The 21,866-nt window shown below is 43.2% G+C and overlaps 1 protein-coding gene across 1 annotated transcript; it reads right to left on the bottom strand.

Annotated features, from left to right (window-relative positions):
• Nucleotides 1–3,693: 3,693 nt before the first annotated feature.
• Nucleotides 3,694–21,660, bottom strand: CHMP2B (charged multivesicular body protein 2B). Its single transcript, XM_075909575.2, has 6 exons — nt 21,503–21,660; nt 17,397–17,488; nt 10,896–11,090; nt 9,207–9,309; nt 5,949–6,055; nt 3,694–5,818 (listed from the first exon to the last, which is right to left on the bottom strand). The coding sequence occupies exons 1-6, from the start codon at nt 21,534–21,536 to the stop codon at nt 5,705–5,707; spliced, it is 645 nt and encodes a 214-aa protein (XP_075765690.1). The 5' UTR covers nt 21,537–21,660; the 3' UTR covers nt 3,694–5,704.
• Nucleotides 21,661–21,866: the final 206 nt, after the last annotated feature.

Consider the following 21,866-nt stretch of genomic DNA (forward strand, 5'->3'; position numbering starts at 1 on the left):
TGCATCTCCATGGTCTGCTGGGGGGGGGGGGGGAGCGCAGCTAGTGCACTCCCCCTCTCCCCCCCAGCAGACCAGGCTTTTCTCACGGACGCCTGTGGTAGAGCAGCTGAGGCGCTGCCGGTTGGTCCTGCAGCGCCACTCCTCGGCGCTACTGGACCAACCCGGCAGCACCCCAGCTGCTCTGCCCCAGGCGTCCCCAAGTCAGCCACTGCTGAAACTGACCAGCGGCTGACTCCAGGAAGCCCGAGGCAGAGTTGCTCTACTGGACCTACCCGGCAGCGCCCCAGCTGCTCTGTCCCAGGCGTCCAGATTCAGCTGCTGTTGAAACTGATCAGTGGCTGATTCCAGGAACCCCGGGGCAGAGAAACTCTGTCTCTGGCTTCCTGTAGTCAGCCGCTGGTCAGTTTCAGCAGCGGCTGAATCTGGATGCCAGTTCCGACTTAAGTACAAATTCAACTTAAGTACAAACCTACAGTCCCTATCTTGTACGTAACCCGGGGACTGCCTGTAGACCCACAGCACCTTAGCGACCAACAAAAAATGCAGATGGTGGTATGAGCTTTTGTAGGCACAGTCTGAAGAAGTGGGTTGTGCCCACCAAAACTCATGATAGCATCTACATTTTTGTTAGTCTCTAAGGTGTTACAAAGGCGGGATGAGTTCTAATTAGGCAAGGACTGCAGAAGTGTCCTCCAAAAAGGAACATCAGATGTAGCTGCTTGATCAAAAGATATCGGTTATGTACAACTTTCCTAGCTGGCATGCTGGTGGAGTGGGTTCCAATTAATCAAAGATTCTGGTTAATTAAGAGTTCAGAGTGTGGGAGGTAGATCTGGGCTGGGGAAAGGGGTTGGGTGTAGAAGAGGATAAGGACTCTGTCTGGGGGTACAAGGTCAAGGTTGGGATGAGGGGTTCGAGGTGTAGAAGGGGGCTCCAGGCTGGGGCCAAGGGAGTCAAAGTACAGGAGAGCATGCAGAGTTCAGGCTTTGTGAGGGAGTTGGATGAGTGAAAGGGCTCAGTGTTAGGGATTGGGTTTGGGGAAGGAGTTTGTGTGGAAGGAGGTCCAGGCCCATGATCTGGGCCTTAGGAAAGGTTTTGGGTGCCAGATGTGGGTGGCTCCTTAGAAGTGATGACATGATCCTGATCCTCCTAGGCAGAGGTGTGGCTAGATGCACTACCTCTGCCTGCAGATGCCACCTTTGCAGTTCCCATTGGCTGGGAACCACGGCCAATGGGAGCAGTGGAGCCTTTGCTAGGGGTGGAGGGCTGTGCACGGAGTTCCCATGGCCATTCTTCCACCTAGGAGCAGCAGGGACATGCCGTGGCTTCAGGGAGCCACACAGAGCCAGGAAGGGTGTCGACAGCCCTGCACTAACCAGACTATAAATTTAACGTTCACTAAAGATCAGAAATGCCAGTTTGTAGATGTCTGTTTGGACAAGGCCAGATAACACTTCTTTTACTGTGAGGCCAGGACTCCAGGTAACAGCTCAGCAGATTTATAGAATGGAAACTTTACAGAGGCTGTTGCATTAGCCTTGTTTGAATGAGCTTTAAGACCACTGGGGTACTGACACTTTCATTAATGTGTAACATTTCTCAATACACAGCCAATCCATTTAGACAGGTGCTGAGCAGAAATAGCATTCCCTTAATGCTGATTGCCAAAGGCTATAAAAAGTCTTGCTGACTTTGTAAATGCTTTAAACCTAGTTAAATCAAAATTCAAGTATAACCTCATTTGCCCCTGGGGAGGATGAGGTTTAGAAAAGAATAGGCAGAAATCATTTATACTCCTCTCTTCTCCTGTCCCACAGAGATGACAAAATGAAGCCAGGGATTGTGGTGAACTGGAATAATGCGACTTCAATCCTCACATGGGCTGGGTAGTAATCATAGCAACAATACAGTTCCCATTATTAACAACAATGATACTAATTATTGTGTCCTAGTTCAAGCTTTTTCTCAGGACTAAAATTACAGAAATGCACATTACTGGCACTGGCAAAAAAAAAAAAAACAAGTGTTGTATGAAACAGGCTGGATGATTTAGAAAATGACTAGATAATATATCCAGAAAGAGGCTGTAATATTTGAGGTCACAAAGTGTATATCAAGTAAAATATATCCATGTTGGTGTGCTTTAAATAATTCATAAGCACAGGCAGGAAGGAGCCGTAGGCATGTAAAACTAAGGAATATAGGCTCCTGTATTAAGAGAATATATCCTTATGAATGAACTGCATCACTGATTTTCCTTTTATCCTTAGGAGAGGATTCTGAATTAAAACTAAGGGGAGGGAGAAGACATCTCTCTTCCTCCTTACTAATGCACATTTTACACAAGACTTGAACTATTCTAACCCACAGACAGTCTCAACACTAATACAAAGCAAGAGTCCAGTTTGTGGAACTAGACCTCAGGCTTCACCATTAACCAGAGGGGCTGTACTGAGAGAAATGCACTTTCTAAAAATCTCAGAAAGCATAGAGAAATGAAGGTGATGACTTGTAATTTTATTCCTTGATTTCTTTTTTGTTTGAATTTTCTTGGGATGTATTATGCATAGTTAAGCTTTGAATGTAGGCTATTTTTAGATTTTATTTATTTTCTAAGTTATTTAACTGTTTGAAGAGGGTTATGATGAAAAACTAATCCTACTGTGTGCCAAAAATAAAGCATTGTTCAAATAATGAATACCAAATATAATTGTCCACTTTTGTTTGGTTCTGATAGTATTTTCATTTTACTTTAGCTGTTCCACTCTGCTGCCACTTGCTTGTTTTGTTTTTGCATGTAGTACATGGTGAATGTATCAGAAGCATCTTGTCCTCCAAGAGTTTCTATGGGTAAAGGACTATTTCAGAAGCATGGCAAAATAGAATGAAACCAGGCACTCTGCCATGTTCACATAAGGGAATATGAAGGATTAACTACAGCAAGCAGTTTGTCCAGAAACATTTGGATTACAGAAACACTGACACAATAGGGCACATTTTGGGTCACGAGACTGACAGCCTCAAGATGTCCTACAGCTTGATCCCTGGTCGTCAGAAACGTTGGGGTTCAACCCTTTGTCTAGTACTAGAGCTACTGTTTATGACAGTGTAATTTCTCCCTCTTCTAGGCATTCTTTCCAGAATGATACCTGATCCTTTAAACATGGGAGACAAAACAGTTGCAGTTTCATATTAGCCCTATGCATTAATGCCCTCGAGGGGAGGGTAGCTAATACAGGATGAACCTTTGAAAACTGGTTCTCTGTGGTCTGGCAGGTCCAGGAATGCTCCTGGACCAGAGAGAGCCCGGGAGCCTAATGGCAGGAGGGACAGCAGCCCAGATAGGGACAGCGGGGTCAGCACCCCACATAGGTGCTGGGATAAGGCCAGAGAAAGCAGGCACTTTGCTCTGATCATGACAAATATAAACTGCACACAGATGGTTTGTGAGAACGGAGGGTTAAACAGTGAGGAGGGAAGTGGACTGGCGCAGGATCATTATTTCTCAGCTTTTTCTTTTTTTTAAGCCGAACAAACCAGTACTAAAGTTAAGTGTGTACAAAAGCCTTCGCCCACAAGCAATAACAAAGTTAAAAAAAATGAAATTCACAACTAATATTGCTAACTTACTCAAAACTTATGAGGTCCATTACTAGATAATTCATATGCAAGACCCCACCATCAGCACAGCTGTTGTGGGAATAAAAGTTTTTATTAGATTTTTACAAAATAAGTTGTAAAAGAAAATTCACCCCAACTGTCAGGGGTGTGTGTATGTATTTATTATGTACACTTGCACATTCCAACAATGAAGAGTCAGGGTTTGGCCCCAGGGTTTCTAGTGAAAACAGCTCTGCATTTCCACACCTAGACCTGGGCTCACAAACTGATAGTTATTTACAACCTTTTGTTTCCCTGCTCAATCCCGCATTGGCAGACAGTATGACAATAGCAATTCCATTCAGAAGTTGCTTTCCCACTTTGAGACTAAGCACACCTTATTTTTGATTAAATCGCTTCCCCAATAACACCAGTGCTAATCTATGGACTGTGACAGACAGGCCAGAGGGCAGAAATACAGTGGGAAAAGACACCTCCTAGAAGGGTATAAGATTCAGTCCCCAGTTAACTAGAAGTGGATTACTGCAGGTCAGTCAGGATCAGCTGACGGGTTGCCTCAGGCCAATTAGGTCCAGCTGATCAATTAGGGTCAGCTGATTCCACTTCCAGCCTGGCTGAGACCTTTTAAAGCTTTCCTTTTCCAGAGAGAAATACACCCAAAGCAGCCATCAACTGAGGGAGAGCAGGGGAGTGAACAGCTCCAGGAGGAGAGACTGAACTCCCTACCCCAGGGAGAGACTACAAGCCTAATCCTCTGCTAAGGGAAAGGCTATTGGCTGCTTTACCCAAGGGCAAAGAAGGACCCTTGCCACAGTTCCAGATAAGATAACTCAGACACCATGAAAACGTTAGAATCTGAGCTTGTTCTTATTATGCTGTCTTCCAAATCACTTGTCTGACCATACATTGTACGATAGAAGTTAATACCCATTTTTTAACCTAAAAGGCTAATCAGAGAGAAGGCAGCCAAGTCATTCTGATCAGTTTCACTTGCCAGTATTCAATCACATGAACCTTAGTAAACAATACGGTATATTTAAAGAGTTGTTGTTAGAGGATAAGTATTGCAAAATATATACAAATGAGATGCCAGGTAGGATTCTTTGTGCAAGTGCTGATATAATCTGTATCAGCTTCAGCATGGACTGCTATCAAGCGTAGATGGCAGTAGATAACTGCCTTAGCAGTAGTTACTTCATCCTTAAATGATTAATACAATTTTGAAAACTCTAGAGATTACGGCAAGGTTTTATATACATAAAGGCACAACAATTCTGTTTAAGTTAACAATGTTATAGTACAAGACAGTTTCAGTGCCTTTCATGCAAAATATTCACTAAATATTTAGTTCAAGCCTCTTCCACTGAAGTCAACAAGAGCAGATTGCACCCATATCTTTCAGTAAGTAGTACAATTGTCTAAAAATCAATCAACTCAAATTTCCTAAAGACACCTGAAAAACAAAGCTAGGTGCCTACACTTACAAGGGTGTCAAGTTTATATCTTACCAAATGAAAAATGTCATCTCTTTTCAAACAAAGCAGTTGTAAAGTCAATATCATAAAATATACTAAGAACTTTCCATGTGTAGTGACTTTATAAAGAAAAACACTGTCAACAATCCTAGGATGACAATTCCAAAACAGCTAAATGACTGAACATCTTACCACTGTTATTTTTCCAAGTCTGTCAGCAGACATTTTGTAAATTGAAAAAAGCGAGCACTGTTTGAGCAACTAACTTGTGGGTTTAAATCTTGAGTGCAACACAGCCAAAAAATCAGACCTGATGTAAATGAACGTACCTATTTTAAACTAGCTCTCAATTGGGTGTTAAAAAAATCTCACATGCTAAGTATCTATTTAGGTCATCTGATAGCAAAGTAGTTTTTCAAACAACTTCAGGAATTCAGTGCTACTGATAATGGTTCTCTGGCTAGAGATAAGCCTTTTTTTGGTGTGAATCAGATTATTTATGAAGTCTTCAGTTCTCTTAAAACCAAAGTACATCAGTTATTTTGAAAATGTGTACACTTTACACCTGTCTGTAGTTATTAGGAGGCAGGTTGTGTATTGCCATCCGGCTAATCTACTCCCAAAGCCTTGAGTTGCCGTTCAATCTCTTCATCTGAAATGGTGGTACTTTTTGATGCTGATGCAGATGGTAAGCCTCTGGCAGCGGACGGTGCTTTAGCCATCTATTAAATAAACATACAAATATCACAGTGAAAAGACTGTGACAATCTGACTTCTAGCACAGAACAACAAAATGAAAGCTATTAAGGTAACATTTAAATAAAATTAGAGGAAAGTGTTTGACCCCTTTACCTTTCCTGAGATTTCAATTCCAATTTCATCAAGCACTTGGTTCACAATATCCTGGCTTTCTTCCTCTTCATCAGAGCCCTCAAAGATATCATCCAAAGTATCATTAACTAGGAAAAAATTTAAAAAAATACACCCATAGAGCTGCATTAGAGTACATTAGTCCAAAATAGGAGAATAACTAAAAGCCATCATTCTTCTACACACCAAGCAAGTAGCAGTAGTATCACTGAAAGAAAAGGCAAGAGGATGGAATGTACACTGTGTGCTGTTCTGCATCAAATTCTGGCAACCCAGATGTTCTGTTTTCTTATGCACTTTAAAATCTTGCTTCTGAAATAGTGCAAACAAACACTTAGGGTATGTCTAGACTACACACTTCTTTCAAAAGAAGCTTTTTTGAAAGAATCTTTTGAAAAAGCTTCTTTTGAAAGAGATCATCTAGATAGCCACAACTTTTTTCAAAAAAGCAACCCGTTTTTTTGAAAGAGAGCACCCAGGCAATCTGGATGCTCTCTTTCGAAAAAGCCCTGTTTGCATTCAAGAATGTATTTTTTCAAAAGAGCTCTTTTGAAAAAAGGTGTTCTTCCTTGTAAAATGAGGTTTACCGCTGTCAAAAAAAGCTGCGTTCTTTTGATTTAATTTTGAAAGAACGCAGTGGCAGTCTAGACGCAGGTGAAGTTTTTTTTTAAAAAAGGCCACTTTACAGGGTTTTTTTTTTTTTTTAGTCTAGACATATCCTTAATATTAATGTGTCAACACATTAATTTTGCCATTTTTCAGACAGGATTTAGTTTCAGAATGTTTATTCCTGGATTTAAAATACAAACCAATTAAAACACCCTCTACATCCCCCTTAAAGACCTTGTCTCCCCTCCCCTTGCAAAAGCAGCTAGTAGGTGACTCTTTGCCCCCACCCCACATTGCAGAAATCCAGCTACAGGCTAAACCTCTCTAAACCAGGACACACTTGCCCAGCAACATCTGTGGCCTGCCAGAACCATGGATGTTCCAGGACCAGACAGTCCCTGTGATGGACTGGTGGCTGGGAGCTCTCTGGGCTGTCAGGGCAGCAGGATGGTAGCACACCATTGCTGGGCTGCCCAGAGGGGTCGGGCAGCTCAGTAGGGCTGTCAGGGAAGCAGAGCTGGCAGCAGGTTCCAGCCAGTGGCTAGGCAAGGCCTGGGGGCGAGGGGGGAGGGAAGGAGAAGAGGTTAGTGGGGGAGGAGGTGGTGCAGAAATGACCCCCTCTCATCCGGCAAAAACTCCCATGAGGATAAGGGTGCCAGACCAGCGAGGTCCAACCTGTAAGGAATTGGTACACCAATGACTAGCACCATGATGTGATTTTAAAAATCCTATTCCTTTCCCAGACCAGAGGCAATGCAGTGGCAGATTTTAGGATGAGATGGCAGCCATGTCAACAGTAGCAAGGTGAGTATGGCATCATTGAGACACTAGTAATTACAAACAAATTGATAACCTTTATCAAAGCCACAATGGTTAAGTTAAAAGGAGGAAGGAGAAGGGAAAACAATCTACATATGGTTTGAGAAACTGAGTAGTCCTTAACTGGAGTTCCAAGGTAAGGCTCTATATCAAAATGTAGTAGCCAGAAAGCTTGTCCATTAGTATCCAGACTACCATGAGTTTAAACTTCAATACAGAGAGCTGCTCCTATCCAGCACTAAAGTCACTAGGCACACGGGGTCCCAGGCTCTGCTTGACTGCTTTTTACAACTCTCTTGTCCATTCTTGTTGTATATTAAGAAACGGTTGCTGGAAGTGTTGTTCTAGGACTCCTGCTCTTCCATCCCAAACATTTTACAAGTTCTACATACTGCTATGCATGAGAGGCCTTTCAACTAGTCTCATTTATAGATCACTGTACACACAAATAACAACAGGCAAGCCCAAAGCTCTAAATATCATCCTAATGCTCAGACCTATCTTCAGACTAGAAAGAGGATTTGCTTACCCCCACCCCCATTCCAATACTAAAGTATTTTTTTCCCTAGAATTCCCATATCCAGTAAACATCCTTCTTTGTGAACAAGTATATTTGTTGACTACATATTAATAGTTGCACTCTAGTCTTCCCTTCTGAAAGGGAAGAGGAGCTTGTGTGATTTCATCTCTTTCCTGGCAAAAGAGCATCAACTACCCATGTCACTTGCTCCTGTGAAGATTCTTTCATGATAGCGGTTTTCAAATATCTAAAAGGGTGTCACAAGGAGGAAGGAGAAAATTTGTTCCTCTTGGTTTCTGAGGACAGGACAAGGAGTAATGGGCTTAAAGTGCAGCAGGGGAGGTTTAGATTGGACATTAGGAAAAAATTCCTAACTGTCAGGGTGGTCAAATATTGGAATAAATTGCCAGGGGAGGTGGTGGAATCTCCCTCTCTGGAGATATTTAAGAACAGGTTAGATAGACATCTGTCAGGGATGGTGTAGACGGAGCTTGATCCTGCCTTGAGGGCGGGGGGCTGGACTCGATGACCTCTCGAGGTCCCTTCCAGTCCTATTATTCTATGATTCTATCTCTGGCTAGGTCTACACTATAGCCTTTTTTTGGAAAAAGCTGCGCAAATTACGCTCCGCAGCTTGCGTAGCTTTTTCTGATTGCTTTTCCAGAAGAGGCTTTCCTGCCATTGGGCCCTGTCTAGGCAGGGCCCAATGGCAGAAAAGCCTCCTCTTTCAGAAGAGCCCTTATTCCTTGTAGAACAAGATATACAGGGCTGCCCGAAAGAGCGCATTTGCTCTTCCGCACGCAAAAAAAAAAAAAAAGGCCGAAGAACAAACGCGTTTCCTGGACGTGGCAGAGTTTTTCCAGGATGGTATCCTGGAAAAACCCTGCAGTCTAGATGTGCCCCCAGAAAAGCAGACTGTCATTTCTGTTATTCCCCAAGAGCTGAATGTCTAATGGTTAGGCTAAGAGGCTATTATTTTGGTTTAGTCAATTCTAGTAGTAATAGTAGTATTAAGTATTACACCTGTTCTTCAACTCTTCCACTGAGTCTCTTCCAATTTCTCTGTTCTTATTTCTGCAAGTCTTTCATACAATGGGGGAGTAGACAGTAGTTTGACAAATGTCCAGAGCAACCATGCAGAAAGTGACATTTTTCCCTTTAATAATCACTTACTGATAGCAATTTAATGAGTTAGTGGTAATATTTAGAAGTGGGATTAAAGTGTCTGACCACTTTAGTTGTCTGACAGTATCAATGTTCGCTGAAGTTATTTACTGGAACACATGACTTACTCATTTCCTCAGTCATTTCCATCTTCATGTTTTCCTTTTGGAAATTCTGCATAGTTTGTAATGTCTTCTGAGGGTCCATCTTCTTGTTAACAACTTGCATTGTCTAACAACATTAGAATACATTAGTCATAAAATTGCACATATTTGTCTAGGTAAAGTTAAGTGATTTCTAGTCTAAAACCTGTTCTGTGTTTTTTGCATATCTAGACTTCCACTTTGGTGGGAGCTTCAGGTGCATATGGAATATGCATTTGGCTTCTTGACTAGTAATTAATAAAGATCTACTACTGTGACTAGTGTAATATAAATAACGTGCTAGACTGACCTTAAATAAAGAAAAAAAAATGTTTCTGGCTTGCAAGAAGAGCACTGATAGAAATGGCAATGTTTAAGGCAGGTTAAGAACATTCTTGTCAACCACGACTAAAAAGAAATCCTTATGCTGCTGCCATTCCAGGGGAGGCTGCCATGAAGCAACCCGCCAAAACAGAAGCTGCTCCGCAACATGAAGTAGCCTCTGTCCATGGTGAGCCTGGGCCCTGGTCCATAGGTGGTCTAAGCAGTGTTTTTAGTACTGTGTATTTTTTACTGTATAAATGGGAAAAAGTTAACCATTAGGTGACCAAAATAACTCATATTATATAATAATGTTGCATAGAACATTTATGAACTTGCTTCAGTTTAAAAAAAAAAAAAAATTAAATCCTGATGGAAATTAGAAAATTTTTCAAATGGAAATTGACATTTCCATTGATTTTGTCACTTCTCAACATGGAGTTTTAAAAAGCAAGGTTAATTTCCTCATATGTGAAGCTGCTATATGAATGATGGGAGAGGAAGTCACCAAAGAGAAAGAAGGTGCATGCTAGCATAAACTGTCTTGTGTAACATTGACTTAGCTGTACCATCTCTTGGAGCAAAAAGAGACCTACTGCATAGCCACAGCTTTATATGGTTCAACTGTTTTTTTTTTTAAACTTTATTCTTTAAAGAGAGGTTGTTGGTAGTAGCCCTCTAAAGGAAGGTCTTCCTAGCAGCTTCTTCCTGCATCAAATCAAATTAGTGATATATTGAAATTTTATGAGACAAGAAGCAAAGCAATTTAACACAATTTCCTTGGTGTACAGAGGGTGAAGATGAAGGCGAGTTCTAGCTCAATGAGCTCTTTAGAAATGTCAGCCAGAAAGTAAATGCCTCATTTTCACCCAAGTCAAAGCTAGGTGACATATTGCCTTGATTCCTAGAATCAATCTACCCTACTTTTGCTTTATCTACCAGAAGTTATATGACAGACTAAGTTTATAGGAAAGACATTGCACAATAAGCTGTTTATTTGTTAGTCTACTATAATAACCCTTTGCATCAAAACTTACAGGATCAATTAAAAACCCTAGACACTAAAACTAAACAGCTTTCAGGCTATGACTAAGATACTGTAAGTCTGCTGTGACACAGAGTCTGCTAGTTTAAATAGCAGATACTGACCAGCAAGATATGAATGGCTAATTTAATGTTTTTCAAAACGTGAATTAATATTCGCCAGGCACATGTCATCACTAGACAGTTTTTACAAAATAACACTGAATATGTCAAGATTTTTGCAATCTATCTTTTGTATTTGAGTTTCAGTATGAAAGTGCCTGGGAACATGAATTGCATTTAGACATTTGTATGGATTTAACTACTCACTTTTGCTGTGGTTGACATAGCTCCAGCCATCTTCATCTGGGAGTTCATTACTTTAGTTTGAGTTGACATGGAGGTGACCTTTGAACTAACGGCATAGGTTCGAGTTTTCTGTTTTCGCAGTTGTACAAGCTGTTTTGCTAGAACCTTGCAGGCTTCTTTGTTACCAGTCTTTGCCATTTTTTTTATTTCCAGTTCCTATGTTTAGAAAGGCAAGTAGTGTTTAGAGCCACATTAAAAGAACAAAGTTATACAACTAACTCACACCTTTAATAAATGCTAGATTGGATAAATTAACTGCATGTACAAAATCACTCTGAGAATGAAGGAATTGGCAAAGGATGTAAGAATATTTCCCCTTTACCTATCAAGCAGAAGTCTATACTAAGACTATAGAATATTGTCCTCTATTTAACTATCACTGAAAGAATGACTCACGTTATAGTGTGGGAGTGTGCATTTCCCTGATGTACTATTTCTTACAGAAAGGTAGATATTATTAGTGCATTCTGACATGGAGTCAAATGTACAGAATTAAAGTGTATTTTTATGAGATCTTTTAGTTTACAGGCTGATAAAATACATGTGAAGATCCAACTGTGATTTGTACCCCTGCCAAGTCATCTTCTCCCGAGTCTTTTAGGGAATGTCTACCCAGCAAAGAAAAACCCATGGGTGGCCTGTGTAGTCAAATTGGGCCCATAGGGCTTGGGCTGAAAACTGTTTCATTGCTCTGTAGACCTGGATTCTAGGCTCTAGGACCCAGTGGGATGGAAGAGCCTAAAGGTATGTTTACACTGCATCTAACACACCTGTGGCTGGTCCATAATAGCTGACTTTGATTATAGGGCTGTTTAATTGTGGTTTAGACATTTGGACTTGGGCTCGAGCTCCGGAACCCCACAAGGAGAGGGGATCCGAGAGCCCAAACAGCTACGCCACAACTAAACAGACCTGTAATCTAAGTCTGAACCAGCTGCCATGTTTTAATTGCAATGTAGATATACCCTTAAACTCTCCTTTTGCATTCATCTGTTGCAACCTAGTGGCTATATAATCAACAGAAGAAAGCCTGATAAAGCTTGAGGCTACGTCTAGACTGCAAGCCTATTTTGAAAGATACTTCAAAAAAGCCTCTTTCAAAAAAGAGCATCTAGATTACCACCAGTACTTTCGAAAAAGCAAGTCGCTTTTTCGAAAGAGAGCACCTAGGCAGTCTGGATTCTCTCTTTCAAAAAAGCACAGTTTGCATTACATAGAGACTTTTATCGAAAGAGCACTTTCGAAAAAAGGCGTTATTCCTCGTTAAACAAGGTTTTCTGCAGTCGAAAAAACTGCTGCATTCTTTCGATTTACTTTCTAAAGAACGCAGCAGCAGTCTAGATGCAGGGGAAGTTTTTTTCAAAAAGAGGCCACTTTAAAAAAAAAAAAAAAATACTCTGTGGTTTAGACACACCCTGAGTGGGCAGGTTTTAGGTTCCAGGAAAACTTTACCCATCAGCACCTCTCCTTAAAGATTATGGAATTTTATTTTTTGGCTACTTCATGTAAACAGTTGAAGTCCAAGTTCCCTTTCCAGGATTTAACTCAATCTTAACACATAATAAGAGCAGTGTGACTTGTCTATACTGCCACAAGCTAACATCATACCCTAGGCAAGGCCTATGCACAGATAACTCAATAGCCCGTGTGGAGAGAGAATACAAAACTAATGAAACCCTTGCTTGTTAACAGCTCTTCACAGAACATGCTGATCAGTTTGATTTTTGTGACTTGATCACTATCATGAAATCCTATGAAGTGATTTACTGAAGAGGGAAAAAAATAGGGCTCTTTTCTTTAATTTGCCGTAATGTTACTGGCTGAACATACACAGTTAATACATCCAATTATGTGATGACATTGTCTTAGTTTTACTTTCTGCCTATTCCCAATGTGTAAGCACAGCATAGCAGCTGTTGGTGGGAAAGCTCCTACTAGAAAAAGAGAAGTGCTTTATCCTCACCTCACAGCAACAGATGACAAAAAGGCTGCTATAAAGTGCAGTGTTAGCAAATAGTGGCCATCAGACAACAGCATGTAGACAATGAAGACTCAACAGCAGGGCAGATACAAAGCTCCAGGATATATCCCAAAAGCAAATATTTTAACTAATTAATTGCCTTGGTTTTTCCACTATGGTAGAGACAGCATCTTGTCACCAGTGTTCCCTCTAAGATTTCCATCCATAAGCGGAGTGAGTTGTGTCTTGTGCACCAATACTGAGGTCACGTGCGCTTGTTTGAATGTGTGCCACTGTGGCACCCTAGTTTAAACCTCTCCCTTTTCCCCTCTGCTGCAATGTCTCCTATCTTTCCCTCATCCCATCTGCTACCCTAGTGCCTGCTGCTGCTGCCCCCAACCCCATAACCTCTTCTGCTATCCTGGATCTTGTCCTTCTCACTCCCCCCAGCTTCCTGGACCTGCCCCCTCCCCAGCCTCTCTGACTCCTGAACCCATCCTTCCCTTCTCCCCTGTGCCTACCTCTCCTGTAGCCCCCTTCCCTATCCTCTCTCCTAACTCCTCCCTCTACCCATCTGCCCTGCCACTCTCCTCTGCCCCCTGGTGCCACATGTCTGCCCTTCTGCTTCACCCCCACAGTCCCATGTCACCTGCACCTTCCCAGTGCCTTCCCCTTCCCTCACTGCTCTTGCTCTCCCATCATCTGCCCCCCTTGCCCTCTTCCTCTCTGGTACCCACCCCTCACCACCTTCCGCCCCAGTTCTCTTTCCACCCCTCTGCACCCTCACATGTGACTTGCTCCATCCTCTACCTTCCTCATGCCCACCCCTCCTTTCAACCCCTCTTCTCCCAACATCCACTCCTCCCCTTCTTCTTCCTCCCATTGTTCTTCTCCTTTCCTCTCCCAGCATCACCCTGTCCCCTCCCCTCTCCCACTGACACCTTCCCATCCCTCCTCCCGCTCCTCCTGCCTTTTCTTCTCATTGTCTCCTCTTGGCCCCCTGGCATTTGTCTTTCCTCCACACTGCCCCTTGGTGCCTTCCCCTTTCTCCTCCTGCCTTGGCGCCCTCCTCTCCTTTCAGTGCAAGCCCCTTACTCTCCTCACCCCCCCTTTTTCCTTAGTTTCCCCCACTGCCCCTTCCCTCACCTTTTGCCTTCCTGACACCTGCACCACTCACCCCCCTCTAGCTCCCTGGTTCCGGGTGGAGCCACATGGCAGGTGGCTGCTCCACATGCTGAGACTGGAGCCAAGGCTGCAATGATATTTTTAGTACCATGGCCCAGGCTCCAGCTCTGACAGCTGCCATGTGGGCCATATGAAATGGGGCAGCCACCCACCATGTGGCTCACCCCCGCGAGCAGCTGAGGCCATGGCTGCATGGCTCTGCTGAGGGGGTGGGTGGGACTGAAATTCTTTGTGTGTGCCCGCGCAGGTGCACTCCTTACAGGGAACCCTACTTGTGACCATAAGTGATACTTCATGTGTAACAAAAAAACCTCTATAAATACTGATAGGAGGAGAATATTTTGAGTCTATATGTTGGACCTTGCTGGTCCAGCACCCTGGAGACCTGACTGGTCCCAAACGAGGGGATTTCCTGGACCAGGGAACGTCCCTCCCCTCCTGGCCCATGCTGTCACCAGTCTAGGGCTCCAGCCTGCCCCTGCTGCTGCCTTGGCCCCTGCCCCCACTACTGCTGGGACTGGAGTACCACAACCAGAACCGCACAGCCAGGGCAGAGCTCTGCAGCTGCCTGGCTCCTTAGCTGGGGCCAGAGCTTCCTGGCTGCCACTGGAGCTGGAGTTCCCCGGTCTCTGGAGCCAGAACATGGCCAGAGCTCCATGGCCAGGGAAAGGGCCAGACTTCTATGGCTGCTGCCGGAGCCAGAGGTCCATGGCTGTGGCCAAGCTAGAGCTTCCTGGCCACTGGAACGAGGGAGTTCTGCTGGGGCCAGAAATCCCACCCCTCCCACGCCCGCCCGCCCCCTCACTCATTCACTCTGGGCTCCAAGTTGACGGTGCCCCTTATGGTGCTCCTGCTCTGCCACCACACCTCCCTCTTCCTGGGCTCTGATCCAGGAACATCTATGGTACATACTGGAACACGGATGTTACCAGACCAGGGAGTCCTGGTTAAGGGAGGTACAACGTGTAGTACATTATGTTGACAGAAATTGCTTCATACAAACCCCTTCTTTGATGAAACAATTTGATGAGACACAATTTTACTGAGAGAGTATAGCTATGCAAGTGAAATACATGAGCTCAACAGAAAGGTATTGTGGGCATGAAATGGAATGGTAATCCCGTTTTTGTAGCCTACTTGTAAGAGAGGAGGGCAGTTTTTGACACAATGCTCAAAAATGTCATGGAGGTTTTCATGCTTTTTAAATTAGGGATGTTAAATTTCAATTAATCAACTAATCGAGTAGTCAGTGAAATTTCCACTGACTATTCTATTCATCAACAAGGGGGGCACTCGCTATCCTGCTGTGTCTCTGCCTTTGAAATGTACCAGAGCCCTCCAGCACCAGTTCTTGCTCCTCCCCACTTGCTGCCTCTGTCTGATAGAGGCAGCAAGGGGGACGGCAAAGTGACTCCTTGAGTCACTACTCGACTACCCGATAAACATATGCTTGTAGTCAACTAGTTGCTAACATCCCTATTTTAAATTATGTATTTTGTGGTTGAGATAAGAGCAACATGCATAATTTGGACACGTATTTCCAAGTGTTATAATAGCAAATGTTAGGAAGCATTAGTTTTCCCAATTAAATATAGTAGTTCTTGTAACCCATCTCTCTCATTATGGTATTAAAAACACAGTTTTAAGATTAAACATTATATACTGTGAATGCCAACTATTACTAAACTATTAATTACAAGCTGAATCTGTGCCAGTGAACAAAGTAGCGATATGGCTGATGTAGTCATCATTAAAATTAAAAAACTAGATTAATCCACCGTTCTTGTACTGAAGAAATTTTAAGTCGGTTGATTTCAGCCTGTCATGTTTCTATCAAAATACAGTAAGTGAACAGGATAGTAAGCAAGATACATTACTGATCAGACATATATAGTGTCCACACTATCCAAGTAAAGACCAATATAAAAATAGTAAGTAATTGTAACAATGCTATTACAAAGCAACATCTACTTTAAAGAATATTTGTTTTGCCTTTCTATGTAGCAGCAAAAGGCCATTGTTACAGAACAATGTTCTGATTCATTGACAATTTCTTGCTCTTTTCAAATGACAAGCATACCAGGCTTTGACAATTCACATCTCTTAGGTGTTTGAGCAGCAAAAAATAATAAAAGACAAAGTCTTTCAAAGATTTGTTCTTTTTACCTCTTCCTTCACAAGATAAAAACAAACAAAAAATGCCCACTGACATGGAACAAAGTTTCACAGTGAATTTTTTTAAGGAAATCAAGGCACTAAAAGAAATACTGGTACCATCCCCACCTACTCAATGTCAGACATATAAATCCCTAGCAAAGAATAAGTTTTCCAAGAAAAGTCATCTTTTGAAGCTCTCTTTTTCTTGTGTCAAAACGGATATCCCCAAGACCTGCAACTATACAAAGCAATGTCTTATTAACCACCTAAACAAGGAAGTGGACTGTCACTGAGTTTTTTTCCACACAGTTTTTACATCATCTATAAAGGCATGTAATTTATCTATGACTCTACCAGTATAAATATTAGGTGACATAAAACGCAATATGATGTGCTAACAATCATTCAATGAGAGAGTTATCAGAGTTATGTTTAATAAAGGCAGTTGACTGTAGGGAAATTCTGCAAAGAACATAGGAATAACTACATCCAGATGACAATTTTACATGTGGATTTGTCCTTGTCTGCAGTTGCCATTAAGTCATGTTGTATTTTGAGATGATCAGATGTGCTACAGAACATAAGTGCTAATATTCCCTCTGAAACTCTCATCACTGATGTTCATTTAAATGAGCATCAATGACTTATAGTAATGCTTCCATCTGCTTTCTAACATAAGAGCACTGTCCCCAAAGCTCATAGCCCTTGTTGTGTATTATAAAATGGTTATGAATGGGGTAGAATTCCCAACAACCCACATTGGAATTCAAAGCACTAATAAACTGTTTTTTAAAAATATTTTAAAACAGGTTTGGAAACATTGGCTCAAATTTACCCATGCTACTAGACCAAAAGAAGAAGAAGAAGAAGAAGAAAAAGAAAAAGATTTAGGTTATATAATAAAAGCCAGCCTACCCTCTGACCTTGCACTCAGTAGAGGTTCAGGAACACTTAAGAGACACTTTCTCCTAAAAGCATAATGGTGAAACACTAGAAACTTCCCTAATTAACCTAACTAATGTAGATAGGGGGTAAAGCCAACAATACTTTGAAGAGTGTCTCAGACTTAAATAAATAGCAAGAGAATGTCATTTAAATGGCAAACACACACTTAATTATGGGTTTTAAAAAGGTAAAGTAAAATTCTCTGTTCTACTTACCAGCTGCTTTTCCTGTCTCTCCAAGGCTGCTCGATCTCTGGTTATAGTCCTCTGTGTACCTCTCAACTCTCGATTCTGCTCCTTTATTACATCTGGAAAGGAAACATTTAAAATTGGTAAAATCAATCTTCAAGCCCAATTCTTAACAGTATTGAAACATGTAATAACCTACAATTTATTGGACGATAGCAAACTTCCCTTCATTAATTTGATTTTTATCATAAGAGAAAAGTACTCTCCTCCTACTGGGACAAATAATATCAAATATATGCTAACAATATCACATATAAATGTACATGTCTGAAACACTATATTAAATTTCCATACTCTAGGCCAAATTCTCCTTTTATACAAGTATTGGCTGGTGGTCCATGGAAAAGTCTGCATTGAGTGGGATAGGCCGTGGGCCAAAAAGTTTGGGAACAACTGGAACTGTTAAGCCAACAGCTTTTAACACTAAATTTTCTTTTCTTTAAGGCTACGTCTACACTGGCCACAATTTCCGGAAAAGCCATGCAAATCAGGTAAGTCAGGATAGGGAAATCCGCGGGGGATTTAAATATCCCCCGCGGATTTAAATAAACATGTCCGCCGCTTTTTTTCCGGCTTGGGGAAAAGCCGGAAAAAAAGCGTCTAGACTGGCGCGATCCTCCGGAATAAAGCCCTTTTCCGGAGGATCTCTTATTCCTACTTCAAAGTTTGAGTACTTTATCTTCTTTGCAAGATATTGAAAACAATTTGCACTAGGTGCAAGAGAACAATTTCTTCATACTACTGTTACATGGAAGCCTTATGGAATTTTCCTGATAAAGTGAACCTATTAAAAGCAAATTTCAATTTATAATTTAGAACCAGTCATTTCATCTTCCATTAAAGATTTGTCCTCTTGTTAGGCTATGTAGGTCTTACAGTGAGTATTAAAATGTACACAGAAGGACTGATTACTGAAGAATAACCCCCTTTCCTTGGTGGAGAGAGAAACAGTTATCTTGGTTATAGGTTGTAGACTAAGGATGTTAAGAACTAGTCGACTATCCAATAAGAAAATGCTTATCGGATAGTCAGTCGACTAGTCAACTCCCCCCCCCCTTGCTGCCAAGGCGGTATTCAAAAGGGCAGTGCCGCACAGCTAATCCTGGGCTCAGCTATGCGGCGCTGCCCCCAAACGCTGAGGCGGAGTTTCAAAGCGGCAGCGCTGTGTGGAGCCCAGAGTCAGCAGGTGACTCTGAGTTGCTCAGGGACCCCAGGCTCATGAGGGTGCTTCCACTTTGAAATGTAGAAGAGCCACTCCTGGGGACTCTTGTACGTTTCAAAGCTGGCATGCCACCGTGTAGCCCAGAGTCAGCGGGCTGCAGGTGGAGTTCCACATTCCTCCTTTGAAATGTGCAAGAGCCCCCACTGGGCATGTGGACGTGCCTATCAACTAGTCAAGTAGTCAATGGAAATTCCATCAGCTACTCAACTAGTAAATTAACCTCTAGTTAACATCCTTATTGCATACTCAATGCAAACTCCCATATTGTTTTAATGTTTCAGAATTCCAAAGAGTAAAACAGTCAGCAGGAACCATACTATTCTGTATATTATAGTGTCTTACAAGAATGGTTTAACTACAAATAGTTAATTTTTGGTGTAGTTAGAAGGCTTCTACTATAGACTTAAATCGCTTTAGTCCGGCACCCTCGAGACTTTACCAGAGCCGAACCAGAAAATTCACCAAACCACAGAAGGTCAACATTGTTTAGCAGCATTACCAACACTTCCACTGCTTACTTGGATTTTATAACATTTAGAGGTAAACTAGAGCTAAACAACAACACCGAACATTGAAAGCCACAACTAGTCACTGTAAACAAACTGTGGGACTTGGGCTCAATTATTGTCAGATGACTATATCATGAACAATAAACAGAAACTGCAGCCATAGACATCATTTTAAAGCATACATCAATCTTTTTGAAAAAAAAAGGAGTATAATATATAAAAATAAAAACTCAGAAATAAAACCAACCTATTTTGGCCCAGCACAGCAATGATGGAAACAATTCAAGAGATAAGCATAAATCATAAGATCTATCAAAGAGGACTTTGCCTTGGGCTGGGGCAGGGGAGAGAAGAGATTTAAAATTTAATTATGATAAATATAGTTGAGTTTAAGAACACTGAGAAGAAACAGTAAATATATTTATGTATGAGACTAGCATTGATAGTTTTATTTTAATCTAATCAGAAAATATTCCTTTTGTTAGAAAACTTGCAGAGTAGAAACTGAACCTAAAGATAATAAAGGCAGTAGCATTTTAAACATGTTAAAAAGTCAGGAAAAAAGTCAACAGCATTTTCTTTGTATTTCCTGTGCCACAGGAGATTTTCAGCTACTTTAAAGAAATACAGCAATAGATAACAGATAGTAACTAGAGGTACTTAAATTTGTTTCTGAAAAGGAAGGCGAATCCGATAGAAAATGAGAGCTTGTTGCAACACTGAACTGCCACAGAGGAATAAGACAAAGGATCATATATTGGCCCAACTAATGCACAAAAGGGAGAAAAGATTTTAAATAGCAGAATCTTCCCTCCCTTTGCATACAGAAATCACCAGATAGCATAAAGGGACAACTCTATATCACCTGTTCCTATCACTTTCATGTCCCACTGTATGCATTCAATAGATATGTTTGAGGGGCATGCTTGTAAATGAAGCCCCAAAACAGTAAGCAGTCCCTCATGATCAAGACAAAAAAAGATGGCACAATACACTTCTGCCCTCCTCCCAACCCTGTGCCCAAAAATACTAATCTTTGCTTCATGAAATACAATGTGACTTTTGGGGACCAGTTTTATTTAGAGTGACACTCCACACAGTTTACTTAGTGAATGTATTGTCTAGTCGGTTTCAAAACTTTGGCTGATAGACAAGCAATTCTCCATCAATTAAGCACATCTACCTACTGGAGAATTTATGTTGGTGTAAGCAATGTTCTTATAAGGGGAGGTAACCTGCGCCTTTGTATTACTCGTGTATTTGAAAAGACTTATTTCTACATTGGATTTAATACTTTGTCAGTAAAATTTCTCCCCCCAAACAACAAGCTGTATCCCGACGTATGAGCAACAGGTAGTAAATGGCGATCGGATAACTAATGAACACCAGGTGCTTTCTTCTCAGGCAGACACCAGTCTCTTTGAATCTGTAGCAATGTTTATCTGCTCCTCTCTTCCAACAAAGAGAAAAATGTTCTCAGAGAACCGAGCAATTTGCTTCCGTAGCACTGCTAATTCTTTAAGCGAGAGATATTTTGTATCGCTTCGAGCAGAAAATAAAAGATCCCTCCCGCAATAAAACCCAAAGAACAAAACCCCAACCCAACCCACCCTTTAAACCAGGCTCTCGGTAGGTTCGATCTAATCTCACTGTCTCCAGGCCCCACCCGTACGAGTAACCAACTTAAGAGACCAGGCACAGGAGTCCCCACACACGCACTGAGCAGACCCAAGTTCTACTTTTACTACCGACTCGCTTCCTGCTGACAGCGCCGACTGTGTCAGCTGCCCCTGACGCGCCCGGGGAGGCTCCCGGCCTCTCGCTCGCGCTTGCGGATGAGTCACTCGCGCGCCGCTTCTTGCCCTTGTTTTGCAGCCACAGCCCGGGGACCGGGCCCGCGCTCTGCCCTCGGCACAGACACCCCGAGGGGGCGCGGAGAAGGCTCCGCTGGAGCCCGCCGGGGCGAGCTTTGCCCGCGGCAACAAGGCCCTTTCCCGGGGGCCGAGCGACAGACCGACCGAGCCCCGGACACAGGGCCGGACAGACTGACACCCCCCCCGCACAGGGCCGGACAGACTGACTCCCCCCCCGCACAGGGTCGGACAGACTGACACCCCCCCCCGCACAGGGCCGGACAGACTGACACCCCCCCCCCGCACAGGGCCGGACGGACTGACACCCCCCCCCGCACAGGGCCGGACAGACTGACACCCCCCCCCCCCGCACAGGGCCGGACAGACTGACCCCCCCCCCCCCGCACAGGGCCGGACAGACTGACACCCCCCCCCCCAGGGCTGGACAGACTGACCCCCCCCTGCACAGGGCCGGGCGCCCCCGCTCACCATCCACCGTCTTCTTCTTGAAGAGCGAGGCCATGGCGGCGAGAGGAGGCGGCGAGAGCCGGAGCCGCCAGAGCCCAGCACCGCACCCGGCTCCGCGCCTCCTTCCTGCTTCTCGGGTGACCGCCGGCAAGCGGCGCAGAGACCCGCCCCCCCGCCGGGCCCGGCTCCGCCCCGCCCCCAGGTCGGAGGGGGGGGGGGAGCGTCCCCCCCCCGAATTCCCGCCCCCAGCAGCCGCCCTTAGTGCCCCCCCCCCCCGCGTGCGCACCCCCTCCAGCATCTCCTGTCCCTCGCCCCCTTCGCCTAGTTCCCCCTCCCCAGCTCAGCCCCCTGCCGCCCTCCCCTCGGGCTGCAGTCCCGCCCCCAC

Source organism: Pelodiscus sinensis, chromosome 1 (assembly GCF_052426305.1).
Source record: "Pelodiscus sinensis isolate ZL-2025 chromosome 1, ASM5242630v1, whole genome shotgun sequence".
Taxonomy (NCBI): Eukaryota; Metazoa; Chordata; order Testudines; family Trionychidae; genus Pelodiscus; species Pelodiscus sinensis.